The sequence below is a fragment of the Liolophura sinensis genome, chromosome 3 (assembly GCF_032854445.1).
Source record: "Liolophura sinensis isolate JHLJ2023 chromosome 3, CUHK_Ljap_v2, whole genome shotgun sequence".
Classification (NCBI taxonomy): Eukaryota; Metazoa; Mollusca; class Polyplacophora; order Chitonida; family Chitonidae; genus Liolophura; species Liolophura sinensis.
In genome coordinates, this window is record NC_088297.1 from 21,470,001 (window position 1) to 21,492,981 (window position 22,981).

Here is a 22,981-nt window from a genome sequence, read left to right on the forward strand (position 1 = left end):
GAAGACACCACCACCGTATGACTCCAATAATGCATGTTACGTACAGTTAAATACACTGTGTCACAAGAAGACACCACTGCCATATGACTGAAATAATGCATGTTACATACAGTTAAATACACTGTCACAAGAAGACACCACCACCGTATGACTCCAATAATGCATGTTACGTACAGTTAAATACACTGCGTCACAAGAAGACACCACCACCGTATGACTCCAATAATGCATGTTACGTACAGCGTTAAACTCAATTCATCCATTCACTGCTTAATGTACTACATATATATTCTTACTTTCCTAAAAAAGTACCTTGACAACTAACTGCACCTAATTGAAAAATGAAATGTAAATTGACCACGAACCCTGTGTTTAAAATTAGGAATACATACTATGCTAACACTAGCACAGGACAAACATTCCTTTACCAGGAACACTAAACAATAAAGTGAGCAAAACAAACAATACAGCATTTACTTTATTCCTGTTCTGTATAGAAAAAGTAGTAAGGGAAAATTGTTGGTGACATCTAAGCTGAGCTGTGCTTCTTTCATCAGAACTTTCCAATAGCTTGTCCTCAATAAAAAGAGAAACTAAAGCATATGTTGACAGTGGCATCAGTCATAATTTGTATCAAAGCGTTTGTTTAACAGTTGCGAAGATTAGTTAATTTCAATATTACCTTTTGGATAGTGAATCTTGGTGTGTCATCACCGGGTGTAGAAGTTCTTCGTTTAACATGGCTTCCAGCTGACTGCAAACTCCCAGAAGCTTGAAATCGGTGCTTGACAGAGATTCCATGGAAGCTGATCTGCCCTTGTTCATGGATGTGTGGTCAAAGTCTGGCATGTCATTTGGCTCTGGATATGACGTCTCTTCATGATGATTATGGCCATTTTCCATCTGCTTCTGAGAGAAAGTGTTTCTCTGCAAGAATTGGCCTGCTTTTAATTTCTGTCTGACTGAAAAGCTTTTGTTAGGCTGGTGCACTGAGTTGCCTCCCATGACACTGATTTTCCGTTGTGAATGGCTGTCTTTGTTTTCAGCACGTTCCCATGAGGTGTGCCCTCGTTCGTCTGTGTTCTGATCATACATGTATAAGTGGTCAGGCAAAGTCATCTCTGCAGCTTCAGCATTTTTGTTGTCAGTGATCACACAGCTTTGCGAATTGCTGACAAGCTGTGGGGAAAACCCATCCTGAAGCAGTTCGTCTTGCGTCCACATACCTGCCTGGTGACCAAGGGTCCTGGATTGTCCCAAGTCATAAACCCCTGACCGCTTCTTGTAGTGATCTTTTGTCATTGCCAGTGTTGTACAGTAACCAATGGGAGGCTTTCTTCTCAGTGATCTCCCCTGTCCATCTTCAGTTCTTTCCTCCCTCCTTTGCCCTTCTTCTCCTAAAGTTGGGTGCAGTCGCTGGTTTACACTGTTACCTTTGACATTGAAGAAGTCCAGATGTTCCAGTTCGTTAATGACGTGAGGCAGGTTGGTCAGTCGATTGTTTCCTAAGTCTAACGTCTTCAGATTTTTCAAGAGGACAATGTCTTGCGACAGGAAGGTGATCCTGTTGGCATTCAGCTTAAGGTGTTCCAGTTTGCTCAAGTTAAACAGTGCCATCGGTGTGTTTTCCAGAAGATTCTTTGAGGCATTCAGGTATTTCAGTTTCTTCATCCCGCTCACGGAGAAGGTTGTGCAGATTGTTCTGCGACACATTTAGGTAAGCCAGGCTGCTCAGGTCTTCCGGTAAAGACTCCAGGTAATTCTGTTGAGCGTGAAGCACTTGGAGTTTGGTAAGCTTACCCAACTGCGGCGGAAGCTCCTTCAGTTGATTAGCCGCCAGATTCAAGTAACGGAGTTGTTTGGTCTCACAGATGGCTGGTGGGACAACCTTGAGATGATTGGAGGACAAATTAAGCTCCTTAAGGTTTCTTAGATTATCGAAATCAGGTGCCAGCTGATAAGCTGATTTCCGCAGAGATTTAGAATAAGGAGAGAGCGTATACGACACACGGGCATTGGCAGGTGCTCAAACATGTTGTCCGAGAGATTCAAATGTCGTAGTTTATGAAGGTTCCTATGGAAAAAGGCAGGTACCACAGTTTGTTGCCTCGCAGATCAAGATAAGAAAGACTCTCCAAAAAACCGATTCATTGGTGATGCTCTCCAATTCATTTTGTCCAAGTTTGAGAATTTTTCAAATGGTTAAGCAATCCAAGGTTTAAGGGGGAGAGCAGTGAGTCGGTTGTTTTCTAGGATTAACTCTGTTAAGAACGTACAAGTTAACAATCGTGTCTGGAATACTTGTCAGAAAGTTAGTGCTGGCATCCAAAATTCTGAGTTGTCGTAAACACGAAATAGACTTTGGGATTTCGCGAATTTTGTTTCTAGCAAATTTCAGCACCTGTGTTTTAGAACATTCCAACACCTCATCTGGCAAGTACCGTAACTCTTGTCCGGAAATATCCAGTTCAGTCAAACCGGACAAGTTTCTCAGGAGATACGATCGTAGTTTGGAAACTTCCATTTCTGTTGTCAGGAGTCGTACATAAAAGTGCAGTATGTTTAGCTGGCTTACATTTGTGGATAAATTCCAAGTCCTGCCACCTTACCAAGGACATCTAATGGAGAAATTTTTCTTTTTCTGCGATAAATTGGTCTAAAACAAGACAATTTTTGGTAACACATAGGCAGAGGGCGCTGATTCTTGGCTGTATTCGTCCACAACCCAGGTTTGATTAACCATAGTACGAGTCAGCCAAGCATTCCAGTCACTGTGCTGAACGTGGAAAGATGAAGTCCTCCATACCCAGTTTATGGACAAACCTGTCTGCCTGAAACAAAACACTCCTTGTAACTTGAGTCTTCAGCAGGCTTCTTCACTTGGTGCTACTCCTAAAGATTCGTCCAAATTTTTGCTGCAGTTTTGTGATGCAAGAATTCCAGAAGCACCCACTATCTGAGTCCCACACACACAGCATGGAGTGACATTTGAACACAAACTGTGGCTTCCTTCTGTTATCTTGAAACATTGTATTAATCAGTTGACCATGTTGCATTATTGCATTGTTGCAATTACAAAATATGCCAGGAAAACTGTATGGCAAGCAATCCTGGCTCTAGGATATACGTGTAGGTAGGTGAGAGGCGTCATTAAAAATTAAATTTGATAGGCTTAATTACTTGGTTTGACAGAGGCACTCTTAGAGCCCCCGCTCTCCCCAAGAATTGTTTCCAGAAGTCGAATGTCATAATAATATATATATTAAGTGGTTGTTGCAGAATATTTAAGCTGTCTGAAATTCAACATTTTCTAGTTTAAAACATGCATATACATGTACAGTATATCTAGTTCATTGCACATTCTAAATGCAGCCTACTGGGTAGATTTTACCGCCTCCCCCCATTGTAAATGAATTATTAACTTGAAAGTTTGTTGAATTTAATTAAATTGTATTATTAAAAGAAGGCCATTGAACCAATAAAATCTACTATTGTGTGAGTGGACCAATTAAATGTCATTCTGTTTTTATTTCATTTTCTCCTCAAACTTGGAATTGGCGAATTCAACTGACCACCCTTGTGACCCTCATTATTGTGTACATACCAGTGCTATCCTACACGTACACAGCTGTTTTAATTAACATCCTTTACCTGTAGGCTCGTTAAATATTCATCTCACTGGCTTTGTACCTTCTGTTCACCTGTATTGATTCCGTCTCCAGCACGACCAGCCTTTCTGCTGTATAATGCTGCACACAATGACTCGGGAGCGTCTTCTCACCATTGTGATGGCCGTGAGTTCTAGTCCAGCTCATGCTGTTGTCCTCTCTGTTCACGTGTGGGACAGTTTGCCAGTGACTGGCAGATGGTCGTGAGGTGTTTGCCCAGACTCAGCGCTGTTTTCTCCCAATAAATTACAATGCTGGCTGTCATTATATAAGTGAAATATCCTTGTGCAAGACAAAAATCCCAATCAAATAAGTGCTGTACCCTAATTCTTCAATCCTTTCCAAACACCTCTGCAACCAATATTTTGAAACATTCTGAGAGAACTCTGGGATGTAGAGAAATAATTCGCACAGTTTAATTAAGCTTGCATCTTTAATGACACAAACAAGTTATTTTTAGCGACATTTTCGTAATAATTGTATGCTTAAATTCCATAGAAAAAAGTTGTTTGGTGCTTGAAAAAGTTGATGAGTTACACACCCATGGATAATGATGGGCCCTGTTATTGCTAGGCGTAGAACAGTTGAATCCGTTGTCCATCCGAAACACTTTACATAATGGAACGTTCAAACTGATGCTGTTATGCTTACCATTGGCTCCAAGACCTATAGAAAATGAATCCTGATTGCCAAAAGTGTCTACAGTTACGCACCTTTTTGTGATCTCTTTGTCCCTCATGTTCTTATTTTATCAATAGAGCCACCTCACTTTAACGGATCTTTATCACAACTTAAATTGTTTATCTGTTATGTGTTTTTTTTTACACCGTCATACATGTGAAGGTCTGGTAGCAGCCTGCGGATAATCGTGGGTTTTCCCCGGGGTCCGTGTTGTTTCCTCCCCCCATATTAAAGTGCAATATCCTTAAGTGCTTTGTAAATACCAATCAGTAAATAAACAAATAAACTTCATGAAGTGTTTTTGTGTCAAAATATGGTACCTGATGGCAAAGATATTTAAGAATTATAGAGTTTTTATGAGGTACTAATTGATTTCCCTCAGAAAATACAGTATTATTATTATTATTATTATATATTATTAGTCATAGATTTGTTCCGCTGTTGTTGTTTCAGATGCCAGGAAGCAAACCCAGATGGCAGCACTTTCCAAAGAGCGAGACAGCTTACAGACTGCGCTCAAGACTTACAAGTCCCTGTTTGACACCACAGATCAGCTCATCATGGAACTTAAAAGTAAGGGTTTTTCTCTGCTTCCTACGCTCACTGTACATCACTGCCACCAATAGGCAAGCCTGACTTTTAGAGCCTTTGAGAGGAACGTCGGCTTGTTTTGGCTTAGCCTCCTCAATGATGTCCTCCTGCAGACCTTTAATAAACGTTCGTCAATTAAATTGTTTCAGGTGTCTGTTCGTATCATGTGCACACTTTAGATAATTTTAGAGAATGCATGTGTATCAGATGTAAATAGAGAGAAAGGTTGAATTAGCTGGAGTTTTTTTTTCTGACATCACTTCCTGCCTTATCACTGTGACCCCATTCAAGCTGGAGATGTTCAAGATTTTTGTACAAAATTTGCTGGCAGTGGCAGAATTTATGGTGGTCGGGTTTTGGCAGCGAAACTGGTAAGGTTTTTGTATTTGACCACTCTGTCACTAGCCAGCTTTACGTTTTGTTTTTATGACTGAACCTGTAAATTTTTGTGTCCTGGGATATTTCAGTGAGGCAGCATTGAAACTGTCCCTTTACTGGATAGACACTGTTCTGATATGACTGAAAATTTTGTCAAAAGCAACATCCAATTCAGGATGGCCTTCACTTGCTCATTTAGATAAAAGTTCTTCTCACCGTTATGTAGCCTGTTGGACTCTCTCACTGGCTCAGCTTTAAAGTGATTTGTCTGGTACCTGGCAAAGGTCAAAGGTTTAGTATGGAATCTCCAGTTTTAGAACACCTTCTCACCTTTATGTAGCGTGTTGGACAACCAATGAGGTCAGACTCAAGTCTCTTGCTGGCTCAGCTTTAAAGTAATTTGTCTTGTACCTGGCAAAGGTCAAAGGTTTAGTATGGAATCTCCAGTTTTAGAACACCTTCTCACCTTTATGTAGCCTGTTTGACGCTCTCACTTTATCAGCTTTTAAGTGATTTGTCTGGTACCTGGCAAAGGTCAAAGGTTTAGTGTGGAATCTCCAGTTTTAGAACATCTTCTCACCTTTATGTAGCGTGTTGGACGACCAATGAGGTCAGACTCAAGTCTCTTGCTGGCTCAGCTTTAAAGTGATGGCCTAGTACCTGGCAAAGGTCAAAGGTTTAGTATGGAATCTCCAGTTTTAGAACACCTCACCTTTATGTAGCCTGTTGGACGACCAATGAGGTCAGACTCAAGTCTCTTGCTGGCTCAGCTTTAAAGTGATTTGTCTGGTACCTGGCAAAGGTTGAAGGTCTCATATGGAATCTCCAGTTTTAGAGCACCTTTTCACCTTTATGTAGCCTGTGTGACGACTAGTGAGGTCAGACTCAAGTCTCTTGCTGGCTCAGCTTTAAAGTGATGGCCTAGTACCTGGCAAAGGTCAAAGGTTTCATATGGAATTCCAGTGTCATATCACCCATATTACCTGCACTGTTATGTGAATGAAAAAGTTTCATGTGGAATCTCCAGTGTCATATCACCCATATTACCTGCACTGTTATGTGAATGAAAAGGTTTCATATGGAATCTCCAGTGTCATATCACCCATATTACCTGCACTGTTACGTGAATAAAAAGTTTCATGTGGAATCTCCAGTGACATATCACCCATATTACCTGCACTGTTACGTGAATGAAAAAGTTTCATATGGAATCTCCAGTTTCATATCACCCATATTACCTGCACTGTTACGTCAATGAAAAGGTTTCATATGGAATCTCCAGTGACATATCACCCATATTACCTGCACTGTTACGTGAATGAAAAAGTTTCATGTGGAATCTCCAGTTTCATATCACCCATATTACCTGCACTGTTACGTCAATGTAAAGGTTTCATATGGAATCTATTGACCTAACCTTTTGCCAGGAAAAATGTATTTCATTTTTTTTTTTTATGTATCAGTTTCTTTTGTTTCGTGCCCTGCTGTTTACCTCGCCCATAAAACTGATTGCAGTTGTACAAGTAGTGCACGAAAAGCAAAAGACTGATTCTCTCTCAGGCTCCACAAATGTTGTTAAAGATGGAAGAAGGCAACCAAAAATGGTGAATTTTCTTTTCGTCTTAGTTTCTGTCCATGACGCTAGTCAAGAAGAACAAAGGCTGAAGGCAGAACTACGGAAACATGGCATTTCAGCTTCACAGTTAAATACAGTAAGTTTTGTTCAGGAGTCCAGTTTGTTAAATCTGCTCTGCCTGGTTTCCTCCCTCTATAATGCTGGCCGCTGTGATGTAAGTGAAATATTCTTCAGTACATTGCTCAGTCGGTTAGTGCGCTAGCGCAGCGTAGTGACCCAGAAGCCTCTCACCAATGCGGTCGCTGTGAGTTCAAGACCAGCTCATGCTGGTTTCCTCTCCGCCCCTTCGTGAGAAGGTCTTGTAGCAACCGGCGGATGGTCGTGGGTTTTCCCCCGGGCTCTGTCTGGTTTCCACCCACCATAATGCTGGCCGTCATCGTATAAGTGAAATATTCTTGAGTACGGCATAAAGCACCAATCAAAAAAAAAAAAGAAAAAATCAGTACAGAGTAAAAACGCCAATCAAATAAATAAATAAATAATATAAATGTTGCAAAATGGTGGTAAATGCGTCATTATTATCAGGCTCGCATAAAGCTCCTTTCAGAGGATGCATTCTGAAACTGACATAAAATCTAACCTCTGTGGAGCATTCAGTAGATCTGATATATTTCTAGTAAGTTTTTATCCAGTGTTTTTAATAAAATGGAAATTCATATCTCTTAACTATAAAAATGAACTTTTTCCCATACTTTAGTGAAAGCGGAGTATGAAATGAAAAGAAAAACACCTGCAAGCCACTATAAACTAGTGAACAATGAAATTGTGGTCTTAAATCTTGCTGGGCAGTGAACACTTCTCATTCATGCATTTTCTCAGGTCTGTTTAGGTATCATGCTGTGACCATGGTCACTGTCATATACAGTAAATAATGTAGAATGTAGCCGATGATTTTAAAAAGTGTATCCCATGATTTCTTGTGTCTAGTTGTTATTCTTGGTAATTAGACACAGCTTGAGGGGCAGTGGGGGGTCTCAGGTGTGTTTACGTAATTGTACATACCTGTGAAGTGATCAGTACACACACTTAGTCTTCACTGAACATGCAGCTGTTAGAATGCACATCTCATGTATGCTGAGTGATGAGTATGTGTCTAGTCGAAATCGAAATAAATATCTGTGTGCATCTTAGAAGGTGATTTACAAATATAAATACAACACTTCACTGCTCCGACTTAGTGCGATTATGTTCAGCTTTACAGGTTTCCCCTTGTTGGAGTAAGAAAATCCATTTTCAATCAGTTTGCTTTTATCAGGACTTGTGATCACACCTTACCAGTTTAGACCTTGAAGATCTAACAATAGCTTGGATTATGTGGAAATTCTAGAGGAGTAGGTGCCAAACTATAACCTATTGAGTATTCAAATATAAACGGCTGAGATGTATTGATATCATGGCTAATCTCAGCCTTCCACATAGCTCCGGGTATGGTCTTTGAAGTTTCAACATTGTTTAGGAGACGCGACGATCACAGCGGAGACCCAATCCGACCACCTGATGTTTTGGCAATTCTGCTCGCTGTAAATCGGTTAGATGTGTTGCGTAGACCACTGAAATACATGACTACATGGATTTACTGAAATGGCTTAGTAGCAAAGTCCAAAGCGATCTCATGAAAATTACATTTCACCTCAGTCAGTTAGCACGCTAGCACAGCGTAATGACCCAGGAGCCTCTTACCAATGCGGTCGCTGTGAGTTCAAGTCCAGCTCATGCTGGCTTCCTTTCCGGCCGTAAGTGGGAAGGTCTGGCAGCAACCTGCGGATGGTCATGGGTTTCCCCCAGGTTTCTCACCCCATAATGCTGGCCACCGTCATGTAAGTAAAACACCAATCAAATAAATAAAATAAATATACATTTCACCGGGCACATGGCTGTATGTGCATTAATGGACGTCCGTCTGCTAGCTCAGATTCTATAAGCCAGTGAATTGCCTCATCAGCCCCGTGTTTTCACATCTGATCAAAGGGAGGTGTTTGTGGTCTTGGTTGCAGTAAACAGGAATAGTACACATCATCATTGCTGTTCAGTGAAGCCTGGGTATTTTGTCTGATGTCGGATAATGTTTTATATTGGACTTTGTCTTGCACTCATAGGTCTCACAAACAAACAAAAAACATGCTGACTTAGCATGAAGCCACAGCCATTTGTTTGCTCCTAGATACATTTATGTCTGTTTTGCAGTCCCAGAATGTGGAGAATCTGATCAAGACTAGGGCCCGGGAGAAACAAGAGATGCTAGAGCAGCCACGCAGGAAGTGTGGACTGACTCCAGCAATGGCTTCCTCAGAGGTCATTGGAAAGGTAACAAATCAATGTCAAGGTAGACAACATTTTGGTTGTACAAAGTGGGTACCTAAGTGGATTAGAGAAAGGAAACAGGACTAGGTGAGCCATTGTCAGGATAATGTGACTGGTGTCTTTGATGTGATCCCTTCAGTGGCAGCAGCACTTTGGTGGCATGTTTTCGCCCTGCCACAAGAAGCATACGTGCAACAGTATGTATGTACCCACACCTAATGACGACTCCTTGTCATATGAATATGTTGGAAGCTCTGTCAGCAGTTTGCAGATGGTCGTGGATTTCCCCCGCGCTCTGCCAGGTTTCATCCTGCCATAATGCTGGCCGCCGTCGTAGAAATGAAATATTCTTCAGTACAGTGTAAATTACAAGTCAAATAAATAAATAAATTATATGAATGAAACATTGTTATTAAAGTTATTAAATCTGGAAGCATATATCCATACATGTACCACGTCTGTCTTGTGACAACGGTTTCTATCCTTCATCCTGATATATCCATGGGCGATGTCAAGAATACTTACCTTCTGTCTGTCTGTCCGTCTGTTCATGTGCACATCCATTATAGCACTTAATACACTGGTCATTAAGTAGCATTCACAATTTTTCGACTTTTCAACTGCCTCTGGAGCCAGTATTTTGAGACATTCTATGGGGTGTAGCAAAATAATGTGTGCAGTTGTATTAAGCTTGGGTCTTAAATGACACCAGTAAATCATTTAGCGTCATTTTCATTTATCGTCAATTTGGGTTTATCTAGGAAATTTTGGGAAGATTACCATTGTAGATCAGGAGATCAGTGAAAAGCTGTTCAATCAAAATGTCATATTTTTTTAAAATCTGATTTTAGGCTACTGGACGTTTCTAACATTAGCTGGTGTCTGTATTGCTGTTGTTGTTGTTTCAGATCAGTCACTTGGCAAATGTAGCTGACGCCTCAATAGCGCATGTTCTGTCCTGGCACATGTCCGCGGACATGGACTGTGTGGTCACCAGCACAACGAAAAAGGTAGGGAAAAAAACCACACATGCTGTCACTGTTTTCTTCCTAGACTGATGATCAGATCTCGCAGTCTTAGACTTGAGTCAAAGTTTTAATCTCTACATTAGGTGTGTTCCATTCCATTATTTTAGCTAATATTTGTTGTATAATAACTCATCCAGAATTTACATTGTCAAGGAATATTTTGACCTTGGTACATCAGAAATAACAATTTTAAAGTGATTAGAAATTTTGACTTCTATAATTTTGAAGTCTATAAAGATCACTTTGTGATCCACGGGCCTGTTAATTGTTTTTAGTATGATGCTTCCATGTGCTAAGTGACACAGTGTAGGTCACATGAAACTAAAAAAAAAAAAAGGTCAGAAATGAAAAACTCGGGCTATTAAAAGGGGTACATCTTTAGTTGAATGACATAAGTTATCGACTGGGACAGGTTTTAAATAACAGCATAACAAGGTGGCATTGAGCAATAAGATTACCACTGAGAAAACATCCAAGGATATATGCACGCATCCCTCTCACTCTTTCCAAACATCCATGGATATATGTATGCATCCCTCTCACTGTTTCTAAACATCCATGGATATATGCACCCATCCCTCTCACTGCTTCCAAACATCCATAGATATATGTGTGCATCCCTCTCACTGTTTCTAAACATCCATGGATATATGCATCCATCCCTCTCACTGTTTCCAAACATCCATGGATATATGCACCCATCCCTCTCACTGTTTCCAAACATCCATGGATATATGCACCCATCCCTCTCACTGTTTCCAAACATCCATGGATATATGCACCCATCCCTCTCACTGCTTCCCAGTATCCATGGATATATGTATGCATCCCTCTCACTCTTTCCAAACATCCATGGATATATGTATGCATTTCTCTCACTGCTTGCAAGTATCCATGGATATATGCACCTATTCCTCTCACTGTTTCCAAACATCCATGGATATATGCACCCATCCCTCTCACTCTTTCCAAACATCCATGGATATATGTATGCATTTCTCTCACTCTTTCCAAACATCCATGGATATATGCACCTATCCCTCTCACTGCTTCCAAGTATCCATCGATATATGCACGCATCCCTCTCACTGTTTCCAAACATCCATGGATATATGCACCCATCCCTCTCACTGCTTCCCAGTATTCATGGATATATGTATTCATCCCTCTCACTGTTTCCAAACATCCAAGGATGTATGCATGCATCCCTCTAACTGTTTCCAAACATCCATGGATATATGCATTCATCCTTCTCACTGTTTCCAAACATCCATGGATATATGCACCCATCCCTCTCACTGCTTCCAAGTATCCATGGATATATGCGTGCATCCCTCTCACTGTTTCCAAACATCCATGGATATATGCACCCATCCCTCTCACTGTTTCCAAACATCCATAGATATATGTATGCATCCCTCTCACTGTTTCCAAACATCCATGGATATATGCATGCATCCCTCTCACTGTTTCTAAACATCCATGGATATATGCACCCATTCCTCTCACTGCTTCCAAGCATCCATGGATATATGTATTCATCCCTCTCACTGTTTCCAAACATCCAAGGATGTATGCATGCATCCCTGTAACTGTTTCCAAACAGCCATGGATATATGCACCCATCCCTCTCACTGCTTCCAAGCATCCATGGATATATGCACCCATCCCTCTCACTGTTTCCAAACATCCATGGATGTATGCACCCATCCCTCTCACTGCTTCCAAACATCCATGGATATATGCACCCATCCCTCTCACTGCTTCCAAACATCCATGGATGTATGCATGCATCCCTCTCACTGCTTCCAAACATCCATGGATATATGCACCCATCCCTCTCACTGCTTCCAAACATCCATGGATATATGCACCCATCCCTCTCACTGCTTCCAAACATCCATGGATATATGCACCCATCCCTCTCACTGCTTCCAAGCATCCATGGATATATGCACCCATCCCTCTCACTGCTTCCAAACATCCATGGATGTATGCATGCATCCCTCTCACTGCTTCCAAACATCCATGGATATATGCATGCATCCCTCTCACTGCTCCCAGGTGTCTTGCATGTGTGTTCTGGAGCTTGTTTCCTGTGTATGGTTAATTCATAACGTAATTAAGAATTACGTTAAAGCAACAGATTTGTTCTCTGGCTGTTGTCTTCATCAGTGAAAGTGAAAAGTTGACTTTAATTTCCATCTTTTGCTCCATCTCAAATAATATTTTTCTAATACATTGTTAATTGTTAATTTAATTGTACTTATAAATACTCATATCTGTGAATATTTGGCTAATATTGACTATTCATAAAGCTGTATCTACATTATATTTGAAAATGCCTTTTGGTCTATACTGATATGAACATTTTTACCTCCAGGCAAAAGAGATCTACCACCAGACAGCTGGCAGGCAGCAAGTTCTTCCCCTTGATTCCATTTACAAGAGAAATCTACCCGACTGGAGGAAGTGAGTTATCTGGAGACTTCCGCGTATAAATTTACATGATGGAATAAATTGCTTCATAAGCTGGACATCAGGATTCAGTCTCATGGCATTCAAACCCATAGTATGACAGCATTCAAGACCAAAGGCTGTAATTCTTCAATCTTTTAACATGTATATATTCTGAGGGCATGATTTTGTGTAGACTAATAAAATTAGACTTTTTGTGAAGTCCTGAAATTGACCAATCCAAACGGTGTAGTTTTGTCCCCAAAATCAAATTAAATCTGTGTATAAATTGTGCTGAAAGATAGTGCATGTGAAAAGGTTGAGGAATTAGGGTAATTGGTAACGCTGATACATTTTCTTCCTCTGTACTTAGAACTTGGCATAAAGTTTTAAAACTTAAATAAGATACAAAATTTATGGCCCAGGAAGTGGAAATTTTGAAGTGTATTTGTATGTCTGAAAATAACGTATTAAATGTTAACAAATCAGACTTATACTGCCTTTTTGGAATTGGGCCATGCTTATTTTAGAGTCTTCAGTTTAACATGTGTCTAAAACTTTGAAAGTACTTCTTTTTACAGTTGAATATTCTCAAGTTTTCACCTATTTTCCCCTCAGTTTTTGTACCTGACTTACATGTACATTATGTATATCAGTCAGGACGAGTGACGTGTTAAGGTATTTCAAGGCATTGACTCTTGTGTCATTGTCCCACCCTAAGGCTGGCTGTAGTCATATAAGTGAAATCTTCTTAAGTACAGTGTAAAACATCAATTAGATTAATAAATTAATCTTGTGTCAGTGTCCCGCTTGTGTCAGTGTCCCGCTGTAATGCTGGCTGTAGTAATGTAGTCGTCTAATCCTCTGGATTACAACATAAATAAATTAATAAATTTTATCTCAGTGATTCCAGCTGGCATTTTACTTCCTCAGACCGTTGCCTCACGTACGTCACATGCCCAACTGGTGCCCCAGTGGTAACCCTGTGTATGCCCGAAACATGCTGGAGTTCACCCTCCCTGAAAGAGAAGAGGAGTGTAAGACAGGTAATCTTTCGTGTGATGGTACATGAAGTAAAGCTGGGGAGGGCATGGGAACAGGCAGTGGATAGGTGAAGAATTGGTAGGTATGCTTAAGACTACTAATGGGAAAGAGGCTGCTTTGCTACAGATATGGGGTGTAAAGACATAAATACATGTAAAATTTAGCTGATACTTCCTAAAATTAAACATATTATACTGAATACACCTGAAGATTTGTATATACCATAATTCTTCCAAAATCTCGGACACTCTAGAAATTCGGACACTCCCGAATATCCCCACCCCAACGCCCAGGTATTTAAACTTCTGAGAACGCCGCCAAAGGGGTTGGCTGATTTGTGTTTACACAAACTAAGCGGATTGTAGCTCCTTGACCCAACCACTCACCTGTATAGCTGTGCCTGCTACCCGTCACGCATGATCGCCTGCAGCTTATTCTCCTCTGCTATCAGTCATTGATCAATGTCTGCTGAACTACTAGTGCAACAACAACAAAAAAACAACAAAAACAAAACAAAACGAACCAAAAAAATGCCGTTCATTATCCGTCGAGGAATACATATACTACAGGTACTATAGTTCAGACTGTACCTAAAGTTTTCACAAAGAACCTTATTCCACACTGGTGCGGGCATTTTCGTTCAATCCTTGTCACAAATACTTACTGTAACTGAACACACTCGGAAAAGGAAGCCACGATTGCAATTTCATCAAAATCCATAGACAGTATAATCCAGGTAAGTTCTCCGTAATATTTTATACATGACTGCTGGTCTAGTACTGGAATTGTAAATGATGTGCCCAACCCCATAGGTATCCAGGTGATCAAAATGCATTCCATAAAAACCAGCCCTGATAGCACAGTTGGTAGAGCGTCTGCTTCAGGACATGGTAGATCCAAGGTCAAACCTTAGACTTTAAAGGAAGAAGTTGTAACTTCCTCGTTTGGCGTTCATCATTAAGGGGATAATGCAAGGACTGGTTGATCCACATCAGTGTAATAGCACAGGCGAAAGGCTTACTGGCCTTCGTTAAGTCGTCTCACTAGATAAAGGAGTAGTGGAAATCCGTCCTGCAACACATTACATGCACTCTAAGGACTTCGTCGTCATATGACTGAAAAATTGCTAAGTACAGCATTTAACCATAAGCACTCACTCACTCACTCACTCATTCCATTAAAACACACGCCAGTACTGATTCCCACTCATCGAGTGTAACAAGCTGTAGTCCCAACACAATGAATTCAAACGTGTGGGGGGGCCTCCGTGGCTCAGTTGGTTAGCGCGCTAGGGCAGCGTAATGACCCAGGAGTCTCTTACCAATGCGGTCGCTGTGAGTTCAGCTCATGCTGGCTTCCTCTCCGGCCGTGCGTGGGAAGGTCTGCAGCAACCTGCATATGGCCGTGGGTTTCCACCCACCATAATGCTGGCCGTCGTCATATAAGTGAAACATTCTTGAGTACGGCGTAAAACACCAATCAAAACAAAAAAAAAAACAAAAAAATCAAACGTGTGGATTATTGAGTCAGGGGCCTAATATATCTTGGGTTATTGGATGCTCAGTTTCCTCTCCCCCCGACCCCGACCCCGACCCCGCCCTCACAACGTATCAGCCTTGTCAAACCACCATGTCACTTGACCTCTCGTGTAACAACAGTGGTTTTAATACAATGATACAGTTTTTTACAAGTTGGGAAAGGAATTCAGGGTGTTTCTACCCAGCTTTGAAGACATACAGGTCTTTACACTGGAGTAGCTATGTGTTGATTATACAGTATGTCCTCTTTGTTTTTACAGCGTGCATTGTGTCATATTTGCAGCCATGATGAATGAAAGCTGCAAGAGCAAACCTTCATAATGCTGCGGTTCTAGATGGGTCACGGTTTATACATACCCTCTCAAGTCTATACTGTGTCCAGACAAGGATACATTTCGTGTTTTACAAATAGTCTACTTTTGTTGTAATTGTTCACCTTTTTCGCATGTTTGCAAGGTGTTTGTTTAAGCATATTTTGGAGGCATTATTGTATATAAACTGGTAAAATTGCACTTTTTATGAAGCCTTGAAACTGGCCAATCCCACCAATGTAGTTTTGTCTCCAAAATCAAATTAAGAATGTGCATAAATTGCGCTGAAGGTTGCTCTGTCATATGCGAAAAGGTTGAAGAATGAGGGTAATAGTGCTGAAAAATCCTTTTCTCTGTTACAGTGTTTGGTATGCTTCTAGGCGAGGTCCTCATACTGGACACCATTGAGGATGCCACAAATTACAGACAAGAGGTGAGAGCCCTAAATCCTCCACAGATCTTACCACAGACACAGTGCATAGATGAGTGCTTTCTTATCTCACCAGGGTCCTGTATTTCAGCTGAAGTTGATTATCATTTTTCCAGTCAAACATTTTATGTTGATTCCATTTGATTGTAGGACCACATAAAGAGTTTTCAGAAGAACCTAAAAGTATCTTTTTGAGGCCTTTGTGTGCTTCTGTCGAAATGTTTTAGGCCAAAATGTTTGGTCATTCACTCGGTTTTAGGAGCACAAAATAAAAATGATGACATAACATTGAGCCCAGGTCATCACACTTGTCATACGCATAACTGAAATATTCACTTCCGTGCTGTTTTGCAGTGTCTTTAAATGGAATCTATCACGCCTGTTAATCATATTTCATGACCTCAGTTTTGGTCCACTCTGAAGACCTTGATTTGACCCCTGAAATGTAAACGTAACTTGTGCTTGGATTTCTCTCCATCCTCCTCCTGTACTGAATCAATCCAGCCTTGAAGAAGTCAAATGACAAGTGATTCTGGTATCTCCAGGTTGTGAAGTTCACCCATTGCCCCACCATCCTTACCCGTGATGGGGACCGTATCCGTAGTAACGGTAAATTTGGGGGTCTGATGAATCGTGCCCTGCCCATAGAGAAGCTGAGGGGGGCTGTGTTTGGAGAGCCCCTACCTGCCCAGTATTCCAGCATCTGTTCCCAGATAGGTGAGGCTAAACTGTAACTTTGTTAATATTCAGTTATAGCAAGTTACTAGGTGACAGGTAACAAGTTCAATACCATTCCCGGTCGAGGAATTTTTAAGGTTCTTCTGTTTACTTTGTTCTCAGGGACTTTGTGGCAATAAGCAGTAAATGGCTCTCCGTCACGTGACCATATTTGGTGTTCTTTAGATACAAGTTGTTTTCCACCAATATCATGCATATCAACTTTGCCAGCATAACTTTCCGGAGGTCCAAGGTTTACTCGGGGAACCACCCAGCCATAATTTGAGATGCAGGCTGCCATTGTATAAGTGAGAATATCTGGAGCTTAACGTTAAATAACAATCAAACAATAAAAAAGCAATGATGGCATGGCATGTAAAGGACTGGTCTGTGGAGATCGAGAGGTTTGAGCCTCTGTAATGAAAGGCAGAAGGAACTTGTTGTTCACCTAATCATTCATTGGTTTCAGGGGGAATCTGTTAAACTATGCTCCATGTTTATATAATGTGAAAGCTGTCTTCCCGCTTGAAGCTTTGATTTTTATACACCTGCCATTATGCAGCTCATGTTATGTTGTCTGTCTCTCCAGCTGTCTGGATGTATTCGTTTCTGGGCTATTCCTCCAATTGTTTTCCATGTGCAGTTTTAATTTTTGGCGGGCTACATAGATACTGAGGTGATCATGTGTTACGACTTGTGTTCATCCATTTCCGTGGTTGTCTTGATCGCTGTGAGTTCAAGTCTAGCTCATGCTGGCTTCCTCTATGGCCATACATGGGAGGGTCTGCCAGAAGCGTGCGGATGGTCATGAATTTCCCCTGGGCTCTGCCCAGCTTCTTCCCACCATAATTCAGGCCATATAAGCAAAATATTCTTGAGTATGACATAAAACACTAATCAAATAAACAAATCTTTAGAAGTTAAGCTTGGAAGCAAACCTCTAAACACTTCTCTAAGATCAGCTCAATTAAGTAAAATGGGTAACCTAGTCATGGATTAACATTAAGGTCAAACCCAGCTTAGGGAAATCACTGCTGTCCACTGAGTTACAATATGTATATGTCATTGTTTTATGTTGTTGTTGCCCAGAGCTTTTAGAGGCGTATAAAGAAGCCCAGAGCAAACATCAGGCAGCCAGACAGGAGCTGGAGGAGCAGCAGCAGTGTAAGTCTGCCCCAGAGATGAAGTCTAAGTATCAAGAATGTAAAGAGGTGGAGAAACAATTGACCAACATCGAGAAGAAACTGTTTGGTGAGTGATCAGAGTGTACGGTCTAATAAATAAACAACCCCCATAATTCCTCAAGTTTTTGGCATATTAAAGAGCAACTTTTGGTACAGTTTATGCCAATTTTTAATTTGATTTTGGAGACAAAACTACATTGGTTGAATTGACCAATTCCAGGGCTTCACAAAAGTGTCATTTTATCAATCCTCACAAAATAATGCCTTCAAAATATGCTTGAATAAACACTGTGCAAACATGTGAAAAGGTTGAAGAATTTCAGTAGTGCAAATTCACAATAGTTGCAACAACCTGCAAAAAGTCCATGTCATTTTACCTTCTGGCCCATGTCAAGTGAATGACCCATATTAATATGAATGGTTGGGGGCGTCATGTCTGGTGTGCGCATACTGTATGGGTGTCTCATAGCATTTTAGTGAGGCAGCAAATATATCCACATTAGGACCAGTCTGCTGCTGTTAAATCTTTAGTGTTTAGTAAGACTTTAGTCTTTAGTAGGACCCAAATGTTGGAAGCAACATTTAAACCCTCAAAATGCAAGTAATGCCTCTTCAGGTCCAAGCTAGGCAGTTTGATATTGGTAGAGCAGGCCCTGGCTGGCTCAGTCACCTAAAGTGTTGTTCTCGCAGCAGCAGATTGACCTCTAAGGCCTTGAGTATTAACATTTGGTAAATGCATACTAATGTGATATGAAGAGTGATAACTGTTGTATTTTAGGTATGAGCCAGTCTCGCCTCTCAACAGGAATGTCACCACCCTCAAGGCCACGACCAAGATCCATGCAGCAAACCACGACGCCAACACCAGTGCAAACTACACACAGTGTCCAGGAGGTAGAACCTAGTCCCAGCAAAAGGCTGCGAATGTCTCCACGTGGTACATCTATGACACCATCACAATCAACTTCCAACGTAGCTGCTGTCAACGGGAACTCTGAGCAGAACACGCCTCGGCGACAGAGTCGTCGTATTGCAACGTCTCCAAGGTTGACCGACCCTAGAAAACGGAAACGGACACCATGAGTTTCGTTGCAAAGAAATGCTTACATTCTTCTATCGAACGTTCCTCTGTTCAGGAAATGGTTTGATCCCAGGCTGGTAATGTGGAGTATTAAAAAAATATGACACAGGCAGTGAACAAGCCCATCTTGTCTGACAGGATGGCAGGAGATCTTGCTTTTGGCAGCAAGTCTTGTTATCTTTGGTGCTATATTTTTTCTGTCATATGCATTCATGATTGGTGTTGTTAACGTATCACGTTATTAACCCTGTTGGTTTAACAAATCAAATTAAGCTATATGGGCAGCCAATCAGATTGAGATGTGCGGCTAGCCAATCAGATTGAGCTATGTGATTAGCCAATCAGAGTAAGCTGTGTGTTTAGCCAATTAGATTTATCTGTGTGGTTAACCAGTCAATGCAAGATGTTGTGAGCATTTTAATTTTGAACAGTATTTTTGACATTTTACTGTAAAGCTGAAGATGTAAATAGTTGCATGATCACCTGTTTCTATTCAATTTATACTAAAACAATGTCTGGTGTGAATTTCATGTTCTATATTATTAAAATCAGTGTGAGAACAAAAGAAAAGTGCTATAAATAATATGTGCAAGTAAATAGTTCTTAGTGTGGTGAATGAAACTGAAAGCAGTAATGTTTTTTTTCTTTACATGTGTATGTAACATTAATAATATGGTGATCTTATTTCAAACTCTTGCAAGCAGTGCAAGCTGTGGGGTAATTGTGAAAATACCGGAGGATCAGTTATTGCTGAATGAATTTGAGCTAAAGAGAATTCTGACTTACAGATTATAGAGTTTTAGCCATGAGAGTTTCCCTGTAAGCTCGGCATGCATGTGAGCTAAAGACCCAACTCCGGTTAACGTGACTGTTGCATCGGGTCTTAAGTGCTCATATATGCAAAATAACGATGCTATCCAGCTGAAGTTGTACTTTGTTGTTATGTTTATGCCGGTCAGTTTTAAAATTGTACGACCATCAGCGGATGGAATCATAGCAGTACGACAGGTCGAGTTGAATCATATGACATTTTATCTGAAAAGACCTCTAAAATCGAAGTAGGCATCACTAAATAGACCACTTAAAACTAAGCATAAATATTCTCTCATTTATTTTTTGTGAAAAGAGTTAAAGGCGCTGAAACATCTGAATTCTAAGCTAGGCTTTATGGAACATATCATCAGAGGTCAGGAACTCTGACCACACAGGAAGTTCATCCAGTTCAAATCATGACACTGAATGTTGGAATGACCCTTTTTTGGTAAAAAAAATTACCGAAATAATGTTCTCCCAAATTTCTTCCTTCTGGTGAACATCTGGGGAAAAAAGGGTGATGTGACATCAGAGTTCCTAGATGCCGACAGTATGGCTCATAAAGCCCACCATAGATTTCATATATTTAAATGTCTTTCAACAGTCTCCAAAAAAGTATGAAAAAATAAATGAAAGTATTTTTACGCATAGTTTTCAATTTCTTTGTATTATTATCTTCATAGTTAGCTTTCTTTTACTTGAAGTATAATTTATGATTTAAGTGTCAAATAATCTGTATGTGTGTGTGTGTATATATATATATATATATATATATATACATACATATGTATACACGTACGTGTGCACACACGCACACACACACATATATATATACCTTGCTGTAAATGGTAAATAGCAATATGATGATTGCTCACTTATTCAAGCAATATGAAGTTATATAGAATTTACATGTAATACTACACCAAGTACTGCTGATTGAGCTTCCTTAATTAAACTGAGTATTGGCTTTGATGAAGTGAACATTAGCGATGGGAATTGTGGGTTTACTGGTCAAACTGGTCCCACAAAACTTCACACAATCTGGATGTGTCACGTGGTGGTACCCAGCAGACCATTTTGTCAAAACGGTCGAAGAGTTATGGATACATGGTGATACATATAGCCTAATTAAGTGGATGCTGATTAGATTTCTGTGGCATGACTTGCATTTCGACATTTTCCTGCTATTCAGTTCAAAGGAAATGTGTAGACCAATATGATTTCGTTTTCAACATGGTTATGAAAGGCTGAGCGTCATTGGTGCGTGTAAAGACAGGAGTATGGTTCTGCTAACAGAATTTTCGCCGAAAATTTGGTTCTATAAGGCTATATTCAAAATCAAACATACATATATCTCATCATGTTAACATGACATTGTTTTATAGTTATTCTTCACAATTTGCTATGTTACGAGCTGTTCAGATTTGTGCTGCAAACCTGTAGTAAAACTGGCCAGTGTGTATCGAACGTCTTAACAGTTACCTCAAATAAAATCAAACCCAGCCACAAGGAAAATATTTTGCTCTCAAAAGTTTTAAAGTTTGCACGCTGATTCTTCACTGCAAAACAATGTGCCAACCACATTCTGAGTTCTTTTCCTCTTGTGGGAGGTGCTTTTTAAAGAACCTACAATTTTTCACTTAACTTGTTTCTAAAGTTGCTTGATAGGTATGAGGTCACATTTTCAAGGAAGCATGCTTCATTTTGGGGTTTACTTTGACTGAAAAGGGAACTTTAAGTCAGCCTGGGGCCTCAATGATTCAGTTGGTTAGCTCGCTAGTGCAGGGTGATGACCCAGGAGCCTCTCGCCTAATAGCTACCTCCAGTTTTCTCCCAAGGAAAAAACTCGTATTAGTATTTATGAACTCTGAGGTGACACGTACATGAATAGGCCAGAATGGTCATTATGGAAGATGTATGTTTTTGACCAAAATTTAAATGCGGAATTTTTGTATTTATTTTAAAGGTAGTGCTCCTGGACCCAGTTGTTCAAAAGTGTATTATTACTAAAGCTTGGGATAAACTTTAGTCCAAAGTGGCATTTACTTTGTATTAGGATGAGACTGGTATTATGATGGAATTCTGACCTATCTTTAATACACTTTTGAAAAACTGGCGAATGTAGGCCTATCAGATTTAGGTTTTGTCTTGTCTCGGAAAATGCCGACCCTCCAAATTTTTTTAGCTGCAAGAGTTACTTCCATCAGTTCTGTGGCCGTCTGCTTTTACCTTTATGAGCATTCGACATCAGATTAGGACAAGATACACATTGATCCAACATAATACACAATTACACAATATGTGTATTCACATGTAATATTTGTGTATTCACATGTAATATTTGTGTATATATTTGTTTCAAGTTTTCTCTGCTGGCCTCTGAAAGTGGTGAAAATTGAAATTTAATTAGTGCTCTTTGTTTCTATATTTTTGGTGTTTTTATTGAAAAAACTCACAATCTTGGGTTTGTTCTAAATAAAATATCATCAACATTGTTCTTGTGCTGGCCCAGGTGTTCAAAAGTGAATTAGGGCTTAAGCCTGAAATTAACATCAGTCCAGACTAAAGTGTTTTGGGACTGAAGCCTGCAATTAACATTAGTCAAAACTAAAGTGTATTAGGACTTAAGCCTGCAATTAACATTAGTCCAGACTAAAGTGTATTAGGACTTAAGCCTGGAATTAACATCAGTCCAGACTAAAGTGTATTAGGACTTAAGCCTGGAATTAACATTAGTCCAGACAAAAGTGTTCTTTATTTTGTAGTGCATGTAGTATGAGACTAGTATTAGATTTAAGCCTTGCTTAATTTTAATATGCTTGAAGACAACTAACTCCTGAAATTCAGTATATTATTTGGAATTTGATAATGTGTGTGGTTTATTTTTAGGCATTGGGGTCCAGGAAGTGTCATTATCTTGGGTTTGCATTCTATATTGTGACTGAACTTAATATAGTTTTATATGACTAAAGCTAAACATGGAATTGAATAGGGTTTTGCGTGGCTATCGTAGAACTCAATATGATCATATTTCTTATTGTTTAAGTCAAATTTAAATGTTGAAAATGAACACATTTGAAGCTGAAATGATCCATAGAATTAAATATGATTGTATCTTGTTTG

At 40.0% G+C, this 22,981-nt stretch overlaps 1 protein-coding gene across 1 annotated transcript in view; it reads left to right on the plus strand.

Moving 5' to 3' along the window:
* The window catches only part of LOC135463465 (structural maintenance of chromosomes flexible hinge domain-containing protein 1-like), a 70,091-nt gene extending 49,715 nt beyond the window's left edge, over positions 1 to 20,376 (plus strand). Inside the window, 10 exon segments of the mRNA XM_064740723.1 lie at positions 4,803 to 4,922; positions 6,945 to 7,030; positions 9,139 to 9,258; positions 10,164 to 10,265; positions 12,667 to 12,755; positions 13,674 to 13,786; positions 15,996 to 16,066; positions 16,609 to 16,780; positions 17,870 to 18,031; positions 18,743 to 20,376. Coding sequence (XP_064596793.1) covers positions 4,803 to 4,922; positions 6,945 to 7,030; positions 9,139 to 9,258; positions 10,164 to 10,265; positions 12,667 to 12,755; positions 13,674 to 13,786; positions 15,996 to 16,066; positions 16,609 to 16,780; positions 17,870 to 18,031; positions 18,743 to 19,047 — 1,340 coding nt within the window. The 3' untranslated portion in view covers positions 19,048 to 20,376.
* The last annotated feature ends 2,605 nt before the right edge of the window (positions 20,377 to 22,981 follow it).